Below are 15,577 nucleotides of genomic sequence, written 5' to 3'. Positions count from 1 at the left end.
AATTAATTTAGGGATATTTATAATATTTTCTTTTTTAACACTAGGGCCATAAAACTGGTTATTGTATATCTAATTTTCATGTATTCTCTTGCTCCAAAGAGTATTGTATTGTTCATTTCTCAATGCATATTTTTAAGTTCACATCCTGACGTTTCTTTCCTCTTTGCCTGTGTAATCCAGTTAATACCGATTTTCGTTCTAGCCTTTACTCTACCTCCAGACCACTCTTCCTACTTTCCCCCAGTGCCTTGCCTCTTTCTGCCACTCCATGGTGGTCTTTACTTCTCTCTTCTACAATTTCTCCTTCCTTCTCTCTGTCCATCCACGTGCATTGAGGACCCTTAAGATTTCAATGTGAACTTGCCTCTTCCAAACTATCACCACCTTCCTCCCTCAAAGATCACTTCCTTTGTTTTCCTAATATTTTGAACACTGTCCCAGTGGTTAATTCTCACTTCCTCTCACTATCCTGCCTACCTGCCACTCCTCACCAGCTCCTCAGAGCTGAATTCATCACAGCCTTCTTCAGTCCTGCCTTAGTTCCCATCATTGTTCCATATCCAAACCTGACTCCATGAGCTGCTCCAGCTTCATGAGCTCTCGTCTTTTACCACAGCATCCTCCATCCATAGTGAGGTTGATGAAAGGAGCCAAGTCTTAACTTTGAACTATGAGACTACTGGGTTTGCACTGCTCACTGTACACTGAGCCTGGCTACTGCAGCCCTGAACAGGGCTATGATGTCCCACCGCTGAGCCTTTGCACCCCACTCTAATCCTAGGTTGAGTTGACCCCAATTTCGGGTCCAGATCTGATAACCCAGTTATGGTTCTGTACCTTATGAATCCCAGTTTCTCTATTTGCCCTATCTTTTAAACCTGACATTTTCTGAGATTTTCATTCTGAGCTCTGATTCTAATAAGCAGTCTACCTGCTGCATTTTTTTCATGAGGCCTGGAGCCCTACCTTAATCTTTTTGTGTTCATCCCTGTAAACTAATCCCACTGATGAGTAAACCTCAGCTGCAAAAGCTGGGGCCTTCATGTTCTCAAAAATAAGGCCCACGCAGCTGATTGGCAATCCTCATGCTCTGTGAACGTCCTAACGTTTGTTTCATGCTTGGACAGAACTTGGAGAGTCAGCAAGGATGATGAGACATGTCTCCGCCCTGGGAGTTGCTAAATTCTGTGTTACTTAAAACCTGAATTCCAGCCATCTCTGTCTTCATGGGCCAGTCTAATTCCAGGTGGCAGCACCACCCTTGCTGTGCTTCCAGTAAATATCCATACCTCCCTGATGAATCTTGATACATGTCATCAGAATCTCTAAAGGTGCCACAGTTGTATGATCTTGACAATGAATTCAAGCTCTGAGTTGTCTTTCACCTTTTCTCCCTATCCTTCTTAGGGCTCAGTGTGGTATACACTAGACACTAATAAATGGCCACAGACAAGAAACGAGTGGATATCCTGAGAGCCACACACTCTAATCTTGAGTTTGTAAAAGGTCACTGAAAGCATATATGTCTCATCAGAAAAGTGGGGATAGTACTACTTAATTGTAGGTGTTACAAGGATTAGCTTTGGGCAGTGTGGTACGCCCATTGGAGGGGACATAAACATTTCTATAATGTCAGTAATACTATGGTAAAATCAAATCTATGTCAGAGGTTGCCTAAGGGTAGCACCATTTCCTGCGATCCATCAATTAAAGCTATTATTTTTCTTATTTTTTCAAATAGACTTTATTTTTTAGGGTAGTTTTAGATTCACATCAAAATTGAGTAAAAGGTACAGAGAGGAAAAATATGTTTTGATGGTTCCTGCCGCATGCATAGCCTCCCCCATCGTCAACATTTCCCATCAGAGTGGTATACTTTTTCACAATTGATGAAGCTGTATTTTCTTCTTCTCATTCACAGTTTTAAAATGCCAGTCATGAGAGTCAGTTTAGTAATGCAAGTCTTTTATGAAATAGTTTTTCAGCACAATGAGAATAAGGAGGGATGTAACTGTCTTTAAAAAATTGTAAACTTTTACACAAATGAGTGTGATGGTGCACAACTGGAGTTCCTGCTCCTTGGCATCCTGAGATGGGAGAGTTACTTGAGCCCAGGAATTCAAGTCCAGCCTGGGCAACACAGTGAGGTCCTGGCTATAAAAAAAAAAAATATTAACATTTCTACAAACCCATCATCCCTCATGTGAAAAGCTTGAGTTAGATATGTTTCATAATTCAAAATTTTTAAAATTCGATGAAATATGGTATGTATGTTGCATATTATACAATACATGTTGGTAGCCTGCAACACACATTAATATTTTTGTAATTGAATATATAGATAACCATGCTAATGCTAAATTTATTAAAGACTCAAAATATCCTTGTTTGTTTATATTAATTTTTACTGCCAAATAAATTTGTGCCAAACATTCAAATTAATTTTCAGTTTGCAAAGCCTTTTGGATTTTTGGAATTGTCTATCAGGGATTGTAGATCCATATTCTGAAGAAAAAATAGTTTTATTTTGGGTCTCTCTAGATAGGAGGACCAGGGTGTAAGTCAGCCAGAGAAACAAGGAAAATTTTGACTCTATAAGAGAAAGAACTTTCAAATAGCAAAGGTCATCCAAAAATGGAATACCAACTTTTAGGTAAGTCATGAATTCCCAGTCACTGTCCTCAAACACAGGTGAATTATACAGTTGCCTTTTATTCTGTAGAAGTTGATATATATTTATCATTATGGTCCTTCCTCTAATTCCAACATACAAAAAGCTGAAAGAGAACATTTTCTTTGGTTGAACAAAAATATTAACACTTTAAACAAATTTGAAAATTAAAATCAAAAGTCAAGCTTTCACTAACAAAGAATAGAGTGTCAGCAGAGGTCTTGTCTGTCTTGGTTGCTGCTAATTTGATATCCAGGTTTCAGATATGCCTGTGATACATTAGGCACTCAATAAACAGTTGGGAATAAATTAATGGAAGACTGTGCTTTGTCAATACAACCATATTTAAAATTTATAAGTAAACTTTACATTTGGAATTAGAAAATTCAATGATACAAATCAAAACATGTTTTCTTCCTGAAGTTTCTATTTCGAATAGGACTAATTATTCTAATCCAATTGTATTGCTTAAATACTTTTTCATTACTTTTGATTCAGTAAAGGAATAATTGGTTTAAGTATTGGCTCAGCTTTGTAAACAATACAATAAAGAACATGCTAAATGTGTTGTGAAAAAATATATATGAATTTACAGAATGTTTCAGTTTTTATTTTTACTTTTAATGATTGGTTCAGATTTCTTTGGTAATTTTGACAGGGCAGTTTGGAAATTTATTGTTCAGTTTCTATCTTTTTCACAAGGCTCTTTCATGCTTTTTTGGTTGCATGCCAGCATTTTACTTAGGCTTTGAAATTCTGTGTCTGACAAAAAGATGAAATATAATAACCCCTTTCCCTAAAATGTCTAAAATCATTGGTCTACTGATAAACTGAGAGCCAGCATGACATGGCTGAAGCTGTCATGCTGGCTCTCAGTTTATCAGTAGACCAAAGAAATAATAATCAGAGCTTACCAAAATTTCAGGTAAGAAAATTTTTGAGTAAGATGATTTTTAAAAATCAACTTTGACCTAGGCTTTGAGACAACAGCCAATTCACTTCTTTATTGGATGACCGAAAAACGGCCTCCTCCCCTTGCCACCTTAGAGTGCAAAAAAATGGCCAGCTACCAAAGGACTTTCAGATTTCTTTTTTTCATTATAAATCCCACTCAGACCAAAGATCCTTTATTGGCAACTCTAACAGGGTAATGAGAGGTATCCACGCTCTCTGTCATTCTAACAATTCAGGTGTGCTCTGCTTTTTCTGTTAAGGTTTAGATTGAGGAATTCAAAGAATTTTTCCTCATAATACAAGGTGAAGAAATATTCTTTGTAAAATAAAGAAAAATCTGACTTTCACATGATATATTTAGCTACAGAATAATGTGTTGTCTTATTTTTATGTTACTGTTTCTTTTAATTTTAAATTTTAAAATTTTCTCCAAAATTTTGTGACTGAGTCATGTAACTGCTTGGCCAGTTAGAGATTGTGAGGGTGAGACTCCAGTGACAAGAATAATCTTCCACTCTTTATGCCACTGATGTAATGTATGGATGCCATCAATAGTAATGGAGTTTCACTTCCACCGTGGCTATGTGGCTCTAGTGACAAATGAAATGTTTTTGCAGGATAAAATTGTAGTAATATTTTAAATAATATACAATTAAATGTATATTATTGGTTTAACAATAATATTCTTCTGATTTTCAAATGAATCAAAAAGTCATTCAAAAGTCATTTTTAATATTATTGACACCTTGAACCCATGTTCGTCCCTTGTACCCCATGGCTATACACTGGCTGTTTGCTTTCCTTCAAGAAGAGTAAATCTTTATGTTTCTGTTTCACTTTTTAAATTGTGGTAAAATACACACAACACAAAGTTCATCATCTTACTCATTTTAAGTATACAGTTAGGGGTATTAAATACATTCACAATATTCTGTAACCATCACTGCCACCTATTTCCAGATCTCTTTTTATCATCCCAAACTGAAATTGTATATTCGTTAAACAATAACTCCCCATTTTTCCCTCCTCCTAGCCCCTGGCAGCCAACATTCTACTTTCTGTCTCTATGATTTTAACTATTCTAGGTATGTTATATAAGTGAAATCTACACTATTTGTCTTTTTTGTGATGACTTATTTCACTTAGCACAATGTCCTCGAGTTTCATCCATGTGGTAGCAAATCATCATATTTTAAACTCTTCTTTGGAACAATTTTTCCCCAGTTTTTCAATTCCTAGACAGCTTTCCATGTTCTTTATATTCTACAGTTCAAAGGTAAAGCTTACAACCTGAAGGTATTGAATACATTTATAAGAGATTAAACTTTAAAAGATTAAACTTTAAAAATATTCCGAATCCAAAAGTGTCACATACAAAGAGAATAGGAATTTGTTTTTTATTATGGAACTTTCTGCACTACAAAAATACCTGGCACACTTTTGACACTCCATATTCTCACTTGTTGAGTGAATAAACCAATACGAGAGTTGATCATTTTGCAATTTAAGACAAATTAGATTTTTTGACCAAAATAAAAAAACTCTCTTCTTAAAGATTTTCAATATTCCATCACTCCTTTGACATTATTGCCTAAGACATTGATTCTAATAGTTTTTAATGAGTGTGGATTGCTTGAGCAACTGACAAAAGAGACACCAACCCAGGGACTGAAAAGGTGAAGTTTCCCTGACGTCATGGGTACCTAAGAGATGGTGCCAACAAGGGGAGAGAGACATTCATGCTTGAGTAGGAAGCAAGCAATGGTAAATTTCTGTCTCAGAATGTTTTTCTGGGGTCAGTCCTAAAATAAAAGGTGAGTTCCTGAATGATGGGGCCAAAGAGGAGAGATGGAAGAATAATGTAAGGTTTTCAGAGGGAGCAGTCACAATCGCTCTCAGAGAAGTATTGGTTTTCTTGCATCTTTCTGCAATTAACATTTCATTTCCTCCTCTGAGGTGGATTCTGTTTTAGTGAATAATTAGTATTTAGTTTAATCCACACTTGTACTGATGCATCATAGTTGATTTCCACCAGTGTTTTAATTGTTTCCTGGTTGCAGATATAAAGGGCAATGAACAAATTGAAAAATATTTTTGGAGAGAAGCTTGTGATATTGGCAGCTCTAGAATGGACAGAAAACATGGAAAATACATACTGAACGTTGAACACTCTGAAAACCAGCGGGTGAGTGTCCTTGCTCCATTTTGATAGTTTGTCTGTATTACAATTTCATTTTCAGAATTTAAAAGCAATTTAATCTCTTTATTACTATGTAGCCAAGATCATAATTTTGCATTCTCCTCCAAAATAAAGAGCAACCCTGTATCAATTTTTGTGCTGTAACTTTCATGTTTTATTTTGCTATGTTATATATTTAGGTATTAATTTAAATATGTATAGATATAAAGTATTAGAAATGTTTCTATGGCCATAGGATATACAAATAGACCCTTTAACTTTCTATATACACCTTCATGTAAACATAAACTGATGTCAGTATTTATTAAGCTCCATTTTTACAATTTGATGCTTAGAATTTTTAGACTTGTCAGAACTCAGATTTCTAAATATGCTGGAAAACCAGATATTAATCCTAGATATTAATATTCCTAAGAAAGAAATCCTCCAAAAATACCATGTCAAAATAAGACTATTTTGTCTGCTTTTTAAAAAATATTTTATACCAAAAACCAAGCCTTCAGTGTATAGTTTCATAATCATATATCTGTATCATATACAGATTTTATGTATCTATTTATATCCAACCAAATAACCTTTGACTTCAGAAAAAAGGAAGGACATGTAATGAAAATTAAAATGGTGAGTTAAAATTCACTGCCTGAAGAATGAATGAAACATGTGTGAAGAAATAGCTTGCTTTTGTCATATGGAGCTGTGGTAATCAGCCTGTATAACTCACGAGATAAACCAAAGAAGAAAGTCCTGTTTCTCAGTACGTGTTAATACAAAACTCCTATAGAGGATTTCTGGTTCACCAAAAGAAACAAGATCTTCAGTCCCTGGGTTGGTGTCTGGAAGTTTGCTTGGTCAGTTGCTCAGGCAACCCTGTAATTGGATCTTCAAGATGTCCAAATACTCAGATGGAAAAAAAACATATACTTGGCCAGGTATGTATCATCTTGATAGTTTTTCTAGATAATAACAAATGTAAAGATGTTTACAAATATTAGCTTACATTGTTTTTTTTTACAGCATATATCTGGATAGCTGACTAAATATTTTACTTTATTATATTATTCAGGCATAGATACGACAATATTTTTCTCTTCAGACCAAATTCAATGATGGAATTTTAAAAGTATTTGAAGATTATAAACACAACAAAAATAAATTTTGGTGTCTTTGTTTTTCTGTTAGGGATCTAAGAAATCTCAAGTTAATTCTTATAAAGTTAGGGTAAAAAACTTATAGAATGTACTTTAGTAAGTACAACTAACGCATTTCAGTTGCCTGTGGCCATTATGAGCTAATGCGGATTATGCTAATGCTGGTTAAACATTATTTACAGCTCTTCAACTCTTCCAGTTTGGAAAAGAGACTCCACCTGTACTAAGAGTCAGAGCAACTTGACACAGTAAAATTATTACTTAAGCTGCAAACTAGGCCTAGATCACAGATTCCCCATCCTTAGTGTAGACCCACCCATCACCTTCCTCTCTGAAAGGGCTAGGATTCTAACAGGGCCAGAAAATTCTGGGAAACTGCCCCGCTGAGTGAGTTTCACTTTGTTTGCAAAGTGCATTAAAATGTTCAGGTTCATCAGCCACAAGCAAATCGGATGTAATGAAAACAACAGGATCAGCATCTAGTTAAATAAGCAAGGGTATTAACAAAGGTAAATTCAACTTCTTCAAATTTGCGTAATTAATATTAAGTAGAATTTTGTTTATTCATATTTGATAAACATGGGACTGATATCTATTTCTTTGATATTATACTTACAGAAAAACTTAACTTAGCTAATTGTCTACTGCCAGGAGTATCCCATCTTATTTAATGATAATTTTATATTTTTGTATTTTTAATGATAATTCCTAATGGGTCAATGATTATATACCATTCTGGTTTGACAATTTTCATGGAACTCACTGGTTCATTGGCCAGTAATTTCTATAACTATTAGTAATGGGTTATTAAATCAACCGTATTCTCCTTTTGAAGCTGATTGAGGAGTGACCCAAGATCACCTTGATTCACAGCTAGAAAGTAAACATTATCTTCTTGTGAGATGAAGAGCCTTAGATAATTCTACATTATGTTTCATATGTAATAAAACTTTTGGCTGGGTATAGCAGCTCATGCTTACAATGCCAGCACCTTGAGGGGGCAGAGCCAGAGAATTGCTTGAGCCCAGGAGTTCTAGACCAGCCTGGGCAACATATGGAGACCCCATCGCTATGAAAAATAACATAAAAAATAATTAAATGAGCATAATGGCATACGCCTGTAGTCATGGCTACTCAGAAGGCTGAGATGAGAGGACTGCTTGAGCCTTGGGAGGTCAAGGTTTCAGTGAACCATGATTGTGTCACTGCACTACAGCCTGGGTTACAGAGAGAGATCCCATCTCAACATAACAAAACAAAACGAAACTAACAAAAAACATTTCCACAAGATCCATAAATTCCTGAATCTACTCCTCTCTCATATTCACTTTATCTTATCCTTCCCCTCTTTTAACACACCCCTTCCCTGAAGTCTTTCCCCGCCAACTCAGTTATTTTCAATCCATATTCACCTCTTCTGAATAATTTACAATTATTGCATTTATTTGTTAATTATACACTAACCTGTTTTGTCTCCCTGTTAGCATATAGACTCCTTGAGAGTAGAAACCTGTATTGTTGTGGACTGTTTTTACATTGCTCTATGCCCAAGAGGGACCCAGCAAAAGCATACTGTAAATTTGACCAATGGTTTGTCTTCTGTGTCACTGTCATAGGCTTGCAAGTTCCATTGGATAGAGCATGGTATGAATTATATAAAGCAGTCACTTTGTGTAAGAATTTTTCACTAGTATCATGTAGTATAGTATATACTACATTACTATACTAGCATAGCATGGTGTAGCATAACAATATACTATTCCTAGTATAGTGTAGTGGAGTACATGGGCCTTAACACCAGAAGGTCCGAGCTCCCATGCTCGCTGTTGTGTCATAATGACAAATCATTTCAACTCTTTTTACTTCAATATTTTCATTTCCAAAATGACCTGAGCAGGTTGTACCCAATAAGATGCAAGGACTTCAGCTCACCATCCTCTTCCTTATAGAGGCTTCTTAATATATGTTCCACATATGGCAGCTTGCAACGTTAAGGATATTCAATCCATTTGTGTAATATGAGGATACACATTCCTGAACTAGAACTTTAGTAACTTACCAAAATTAGTTAAAGTATAATATATAATAAATGTCTAGATTTTTTTTTTATCTTCAGGGCATGAGAAAACATTTATTCCTTTTAAAAGTCATACTCTTAGGTATGTTTGATAGAAGATTTTATTTTAGCAATTCAACGCCATGGTTTCCTAGGCTTCCTACTCACTTCTAGTCTGCCTTTGTAGCCAACCACATGTCCAAATGACCAAGAGGCTCACAGTTCCATACGCTGGTGTCCACCTTCAAATGATATAACCAGTGATGTCTCTCCCAACTTAACTGGGGTCTGCATGAGCCCAGGGGTCCTTGCACATTCAAGATGTCTACAATCAGAATCCGGTAACACACAGGTAATGTTTAGCACAGGAGCTTTTATTCAGGTTGGGATGTGCTCTATAAGGGCATGTACTTTGCCTATTATTTCCCAAGAAATGTATTTAATTACTTAATTCATTTACATTTGTATTAAGCATCTGCTGTATTCTCAGTATAGGTACAAGTCACTGTGAGGTAATTCACAAGAAAATAAATATTTGCTAGTCTCTGTTTTCCAAGAGCTAATGTTCTAACTGGGGACTCAAATATCCATAATAGATACAAAACATACATGAAAATCAAAGGAATAAGTGTACGGTGCAAATGCAAGGTTAGGGAGGGGCGGGTGAATAAGAATGTTGGCAATATTAGGGTTTAATTCACCATTAGGCTCTGATGGGAGACTGTCATATTTAAAGTTTCCCAGGTCCTATTACTTTGGTGATCACCTTATTTTCTTACTCTGTGCAGCCTCTGAACCTGTGTGTGCCACTTTCTTTAACTCCCTGGGTTCTGTCCTCTGGTGTATATGACCTTGCCACAGAAACCTTACTGTTCTCTGGAGTGTCTCCACTAGCGTTGGAGACCAGACTTGGCTCTCCTTGGTTCCTGACCTCATGTCCTGTAGGCTGAATGAACTTTACCTCGTGACTGTATCTTTAAGTCTTCAGCCGTTGTATAGAAATTTAACATTGACTATAAATTACCAATATGCTTCGTAGTTTGGTTTGGTTCCACAAACTCTGGCATTCCTTCCTTTCCCTGCTTAGTCTTGTTATAGAGACTTAGTAGAGAGCCTCTGAGCCTTGTTTCTTGATTCTGGACAAAACAACATGAACTTTATACTGTTTCTGGGACAATGTGAAATAATAAATAAGCTCAGTAGGATGGAGTTAGAAAATGTTTCTTCTTGTTTGCAGAGGTAAAGTAATCCATATCAATCATGGAATTGAAGGAGGCCTTCAATAACATCAAGTCTGCTGGCTCTTTTTTTTATTTTTATTTTTTATTTTTTGTTTTTTGAGGCAGAGTCTCACTCTGTAACCTAGGCTGGAGCGCAATGGCACAATCACGTCTCACTGCAGCTTCACCCTTCTGGGCTTAAACAATCCTCCCATCTCAGCCTGCCAAGTAGCTAGGACCACATGCATATGCCACCATGCCTGACTATTTTTTGTATTTTTTGTAGAGATGAGGTCTTGCCATGTAGCCCAGGCTGGTCTCAACCTCCTGGGCTCAAAGGATCCACCCACCTTAGCCTCCCCCAATGGTAGGATTACAAGCGTGAACCTCCATGCCCAGCCTCTGCTGGTTCTTAAACTTGACTGCATATTAGAATCACCTGGGGACTGTTTAGGACAAACCAAATGCCTAAGCCCCACCCAGACCAATTAAATCAGAAACTCTTGGGGGTGGGGCCCATGCAACAATAGTTTTTAAAAGCTACCCAGATGAATCTAATGTACAACTAGTGATGAGAATGGCTGATCTAGTCCCGTTAAATTATTTAACAATTAGGGAAAATATGGCTCAGGAAAGTTTAGAGAGTTGCTAGAACTCACATGGTTTTTGCCAGAAGGGGCCAAAGCAGGAGGAGAACATAGTTTCCTTCTGTCTGATCATGCGCGTTTAATGTCACTAAAGGGCTCTTTTTAAGTTTGTGTAATGCAGTATTATAGAATCCTCTCCCAGATGTACATAAGCCTTTTTGCCACTTTCTTTTCTTGAACCTCGTTTTCAGTGCCTCCCATCAAGGAAAGAGGATGTTATTTGTCCTAGGGTTAACTTGGTCTTAGTGGCCCTCATTTCCCTGGCCTTGGTGACCATTGCCCTCATTCTTTTGCTGCTGTCTTGGTGTCATCAGGCTTTTCATGAAACTCTAGTCTTCCAACAAATACCGTGGCCCATGTTTTGTAATATTTCAGACCTACTGTATTCTGTCTGAAAGGTACAAGTTTTGTATTCTATTCTTTGAAGATCTTGCTTTCATCCAGGTAATTATGAAATAATCTAGTTGGACTCCAAAGCCCTTGTTTCTAAATTCTATATTATACTGCATCAAAACCAAATATAATATTTTTGAAAAGTGGTAACTTTATGTATGTTATTTTTAATATTCTCAACAACAATATAAGATATAGTGCTCACATTAAAAAAAAAGGTAGGAGTGAGAGAGGGAAGAATAAGAGGAACACAGAGGATTTTTTAGGGCAGTGAGACTACTCTGCATGATACTATAATGGTAAATACATATCATTATATAGTTGTCCAAACCCATACAGTGTACACCACCAAGAGTGAACCCTAAAGTAATCTGATAATGGTATATCATTGTAGGTTCATTAATTGTAACAAATGTTCTACTCCGATTGGAGAAGTGGACAATTGGTGAGGCTGAACATGTGTGACGGCAGGAGGGATATGGGAAATCTCTGTATTTCCTGCTTAGTTTTGCTGTCAACCTAAAACTGCTCTAAAAATAAAGTCTGTTAAAAAGACAAATGGAAAATAGGATAAGAGAAGATGAGACTTTGCAGATTTGTCTTTCTTCTAATGTAAGGGACAATTATTTCTACCTGCATGAAAACATGGACTTCAAGCCCAACTTTCAGAGACACATAGTGACTCAAATGATGTTAACGCAATAAGTTATAAGTAATTTAAAAGAGATGATAAATTACAAGCAGTTTTGTTTCTCATTGCTGATATTTTTATATACATGCTTAGGTAAAAGAGCATTGCCGCAATGACTCGTCTATGTGGAAAGTCTTCCTGGCTTGTCTCTTAGCCTGTGTGATAATGACAGCAATTGGAGTACTTATAGTATGCTTGGTGAATAACAAAGGATCTGCCAATTCCTCCATTGTTATCCAACTATCCACAAACAATGGAGAGTGTGTGACTGTCAAACCTGGAACACCCTCTCCTGCTTGTCCACCTACAATGACCACCACTTCAACTGTACCTGCAAGTACAGCCACTGAAACTACAACTTCAACAGCTACAACTGCCACCACTTCCACAGAACCTACATCTGCTGCAGCTGCCAATCAATTATAAATTGAACAGCCACAGTCATCACTTCAACTGAAACTTCAGCCTCTACCACTTCAACTCAGTTTGCAACTATAACAGCTACTCCTATCACTTCAAGTGGAACCATGGCTGCAGTCACTTTAACAGACTCTAACTGTTACAACTTCAACAATATCAAGTCCTACTTCAACTTAAACTTACTTGACAACTCAAACAATCAGCACTTCTACCATCTCTGACTGAATCAACAACTACATTCCCTTCAACTGAATCTGCAACTACTTCCACTTAACCTATAACTACTGTAACTTCTACTTAGCCTACAGTAACAATGCTCATCACTCTTTTCCAACAATGTATAATCTCCACCTATTCATCTGAGGACTAAGCTCTGATTTTTTATCTTGCCCAAATTCCTTTCTAGGGGGTCTGGGGAGTCATGCCCTACAAACCATACATTCTCATCAGATGGGTTTTATTTAACCCCATATATTGTGACTTACTTTCTAATCTGACTCTGGCATAACAAGGGCAAAAAAATCAAAATGTTTTACCCCAAAGTATATTTCCTTGCTATACCTTGGAATTGTCCTGCAAAGTCTCTTGTGGAGGAACTCCACATTCTATAGAGAACATCCTTCCCCCTTTGTTTTCCTTCCTTTCTTTCCAGATCCAAGAGATAATCAACTAAGAGCCAGGCACCCTTTTAGGTCTGATAAGAAACATTTTACAACCTGCTCTCTCTCTGAAGTCTGCTTTCTGAGAGATTCCTCTGAACAATAAAACTTGATCTCCACAATCCTTTATCTTAACCTGAACATTCCTTTCCATCGATCTCAGGTCTTCAGATAAACTAGACCAATTATCAACCAGAACATGTTTAAATTTACCTCTAGCCTGGAAGCCCCCACTTTGAGTTGTCCTGCCTTTCTGAACCAAGCCAATGTATTTCTTAAATGTATTTGATTGATGTCTCGTGCCCCCCTAAAAATATATAAAACCAAACTGTACCCCAACCACCTTGGATACATGTTCTCAGGACCTCCTGAGGGCTGTGTCCTGAGGCCATGGTCACTCATATTTGGCTCAGAATAAATCTCTTAAAATATTTTACAGCATTTGACTTTTTTTTGCCAATACATCCAAACCTGCAACCACAAATGCCACCACTACCACTTAAAATTTGATAGAACTAGCATCAGTCATCAAAATGACCTGTTCTATATTAAGTTAACTTTTAGTTATCACCAGTAATATTAGCCTACAACTACTCCCCACACTGGCTCTTCCCCAAAATTGAAATTGTACAGTATCTGAGTCTAGTTCTAGCCAACATAACATTATTGCCAACATTAAAAGCTTCTGCAAAGCAAAGGGAAGGAAATGAGAAGGCAGCCTGCAGAATAGGAGAAAATGTTTGTAAATTGTATATCTAATAGGTGGTTGATATGTAAAATATATCAGGAATTCACATAACTCAATAGCAAAAAAAAAAAAAAAAACCTGATTTAAAAATGGGCAAAAGATTGGAATATACATTTTCCCAAAGAGGACATACAAATGGCCAACAGGTATGTGAAAAGGTGGTCAACAGCACTAACCATCACAATGAGATACCACCTCACAGCTGTTAGTTTGACTGTTATCAAAAAGTAAGTAGATAACAAGTGTTATTGAGGATGTGGAGAATAAGGGACCCTTGTACACTGTTGGTGAGAATGTGAATTAATACAGCCATTATGGACAATAGTGTGGTGGTTCCTCAAAAAATTAAAAACAGAACTACCATATGATCCAACAGTCCCACTTCTGGGCATGAAATCATTGTCTTGAAGATATATCTGCACTTCCATGTTCACTTCAGTATTATTCACAATAGTCAAGATATGGGACTGATCTAAGCTTCCATCAATGAATGAATGGATAAAGAACATGTGATATATATAAAATATTTGTCTATATTCAGCCTTTTAAAGGCTGAATAGTATTCCATTGTGTGTGTGTGTGTGTATATATATAGATATATACACACACACAATTTATCATATATATGATAACTATGTACTATATATGTATGCACAATGGAATACTATTCAGACTTTAAAAAGAAGGAAAGCCTGACATTTGCAACAACATGAATTAACTTGGAAACGATTATGCTAAGTAACATAGACCAGACACAGAAAGACAAATATTGCTTGATATCACTTACATGTTGAATCTAAAATAGTCAAACTTAGAGAAACAGAGAGCAGAAAGGTGGTTGCCAGTGGATGGGGAATAGAGAAAATAGGCAGATACAGATCAAAGGGTACAAACTATCAGTTATAAGATCAATAAGTTCTAGAGATCTAATGTACAATATTGTATCTATAGTTAATAATAACGTATTGCATATTTGAAAATTGCTAAGGTAATAGATCTCAAGTGTTCTCAATCCAAACACAAGAAAAATGATAATTATGTCAGGTGAAAAATATGTTAATTAGCTCCATTGTGGGAATCATTATAAAGGTATATTTATATGAAAACACCATGGTGTATTCCTTGAATTGTTGTGTTTATGAAAAAACAAAAACATGTTTTCCACCTTAAGTATATAAAATATACAAATTTTTCATCAATAATACCTCAGTCTTTAAAAAATAAATTAATATCAAAAAAGAAATATGTTATATCAGTAAATATAATAAAAAGAGATTATATTCTCCATCAATAAAAATAAAAAATAAGAGAATCCATAGAATCTTCAAAATAGCTTCTACAATTAACAAGTTGAGTAAAGGTGTAGGATACAAAGTCAACAGACAAAAATTAATTGTATTTCTATATACTATTGGAGTTGCTAATAACATTTACAGTAGCATGAAAACATGATATGCATAGATATAAATCTAACTGAATATGTGCAAGAGCTATCTGCTGAAAACTACAAAGCACTTTTGAAATAAATCAGGGAAGACCTAAATAGAGAAATATACTGTGTTAATGGATTGGAAGAGTCATGTTAAGATGTTCGGATTTCTCCATATTGGTCTAGAGTTTCAATGTAATCCCAATCAAAATATCAGAAATATTTTCTGTGAAATCAAGAAACTAGTTTTTAACTATGTGGAAGGGGGAAGGAACTAGAATAGCTAAAACAATTCTGAAAAAGAAACGCTGAAAGAATCACAGTAATGATTTCAAGACTTA

The 15,577-nt window shown here is 36.0% G+C and overlaps 1 protein-coding gene across 2 annotated transcripts; it reads left to right on the top strand.

Moving 5' to 3' along the window:
* The first annotated feature begins 2,543 nt into the window (after positions 1–2,543).
* Positions 2,544–13,753, top strand: DYNAP (dynactin associated protein). Of its 2 annotated transcripts, none has more exons than XM_011971740.1 (3): positions 2,544–2,653; positions 5,686–5,810; positions 12,074–12,945. In XM_011971740.1, the coding sequence occupies exons 1-3, from the start codon at positions 2,635–2,637 to the stop codon at positions 12,404–12,406; spliced, it is 477 nt and encodes a 158-aa protein (XP_011827130.1). In that variant the 5' UTR covers positions 2,544–2,634; the 3' UTR covers positions 12,407–12,945. The 2 variants fall into 2 exon arrangements, with proteins under 2 accessions (XP_011827130.1, XP_011827128.1); XM_011971738.1 differs by lacking the exon at positions 2,544–2,653 and adding an exon at positions 9,217–9,381 and having other exon boundaries at positions 5,630–5,810; positions 12,074–13,753.
* The last annotated feature ends 1,824 nt before the right edge of the window (positions 13,754–15,577 follow it).

This window comes from Mandrillus leucophaeus, unplaced genomic scaffold (genome assembly GCF_000951045.1).
Source record: "Mandrillus leucophaeus isolate KB7577 unplaced genomic scaffold, Mleu.le_1.0 Scaffold124, whole genome shotgun sequence".
Taxonomy (NCBI): Eukaryota; Metazoa; Chordata; class Mammalia; order Primates; family Cercopithecidae; genus Mandrillus; species Mandrillus leucophaeus.
This window is presented reverse-complemented; position numbering and strand designations above follow the sequence as displayed.

What these genes read in the sequence shown, in the direction of transcription:
- DYNAP (XM_011971738.1), top strand. Translation starts at nt 5,754, where the DNA reads ATGGACAGAAAACATGGAAAATACATACTGAACGTTGAACACTCTGAA. An exon ending in AACACTCTGAAAACCAGCGG is followed by an intron (nt 5,811 to 9,216) that starts GTGAGTGTCCTT and finishes CTGCCTTTGTAG; the next exon opens with CCAACCACATGTCCAAATGA. An exon ending in CAGAATCCGGTAACACACAG is followed by an intron (nt 9,382 to 12,073) that starts GTAATGTTTAGC and finishes ATACATGCTTAG; the next exon opens with GTAAAAGAGCATTGCCGCAA.